Source organism: Galeopterus variegatus, unplaced genomic scaffold (assembly GCF_000696425.1).
Source record: "Galeopterus variegatus unplaced genomic scaffold, G_variegatus-3.0.2 Scaffold3747, whole genome shotgun sequence".
Taxonomy (NCBI): domain Eukaryota; kingdom Metazoa; phylum Chordata; class Mammalia; order Dermoptera; family Cynocephalidae; genus Galeopterus; species Galeopterus variegatus.
This window is the reverse complement of record NW_007729858.1, coordinates 199,994-200,918: the sequence shown is the minus strand read 5'-3', so window position 1 is coordinate 200,918 and position 925 is coordinate 199,994. Positions and strand designations below refer to the sequence as shown.

The 925-nt window shown below is 49.7% G+C and overlaps 1 protein-coding gene across 1 annotated transcript in view; it reads right to left on the bottom strand.

The window, feature by feature from the left end:
- AKIRIN2 (akirin 2) overlaps positions 1-918 on the bottom strand; it is a gene marked incomplete at both ends in the record, with an annotated part of 18,293 nt that extends 17,375 nt beyond the window's left edge. Inside the window, one exon of the mRNA XM_008585879.1 lies at positions 831-918. Within this exon, the coding sequence (XP_008584101.1) occupies positions 831-918 (88 nt within the window). The remainder of the gene's footprint in view (positions 1-830) is intronic.
- Between the last annotated feature and the right edge of the window lie 7 nt (positions 919-925).

The window sequence follows — 925 nt, the reverse complement described above, 5'->3', positions numbered from 1 at the left end:
ACTTTCAGGAAATGTTAAGATGAAAGCAAAGTCTTTAGTCCTTTGGAATCTTGGATTGATTTCTTTCTTCTCAAGGCTAGGTTGTTTAATAAAAAAAAAAATTTTTTTTCCAAATAAAAACAACTCTGCTCTAATTTTCAGTACATTTTGTTTTTCATTAAAAGTTCAAGATTTCTCAAGGTCTAGACATATAGCGTGATCATATTACAGTACTCGAGAAGAGCATTTTCTTTGTTGTTGACCCTGCTAGGGAAACAGGTCTTGACTCAGCCAAAGTGGCGTTCTTGTGGGTGATTAATGACAGGCCTAGATCTTGCCCCAGTGACATCCATCCCCACCCCCCACCCTCTACCCCCTCTATACTAAAACCAGCCATGTCTGAACTGGAGGAGGGGCTGTCGCCTCGCCTCACATCACCCAGCCCCAGAGTTAATAACTGCAACCAATCAATTCAGACAAACAGACGAGATTCGGGTGAAATGTGACCTTTCTCTCGCCTAAATTTATGAATAATATCGCCCTCTCCGATCGTTTCCGCTTGGGCTCTACCGACTACGGAAACACTCGATTCCAGTCATTTGGCCCAAAGGAAAGGATCTTCCTCTTCCCCACAATACCGGCAAGGCACGGCCCTTACTCAAACCCGCCCTCCCGACCCCCTCCCCTTGACATTAGGCCATTCCTATTGTGTCTCGGTAGCCGGAGAAGCAATTTAAAGGAATGCTAAGAACGAGAACCACAGTGCAGCACTCCCACCCCAACGACCGCATCCCGCGCCCCCAGACCCCCATTTTCTCCCCCACCCCGGCGGCCAAGGAGCCACGTCCCACCTGTGGTGAGGCGGGAGGAAACGTCGCCGAAGGGGGACGGCTCCATTCGGAGATACTTCTGCGGCGAGGCGGCCGCGGCCGAGAAGGAAGCGGCA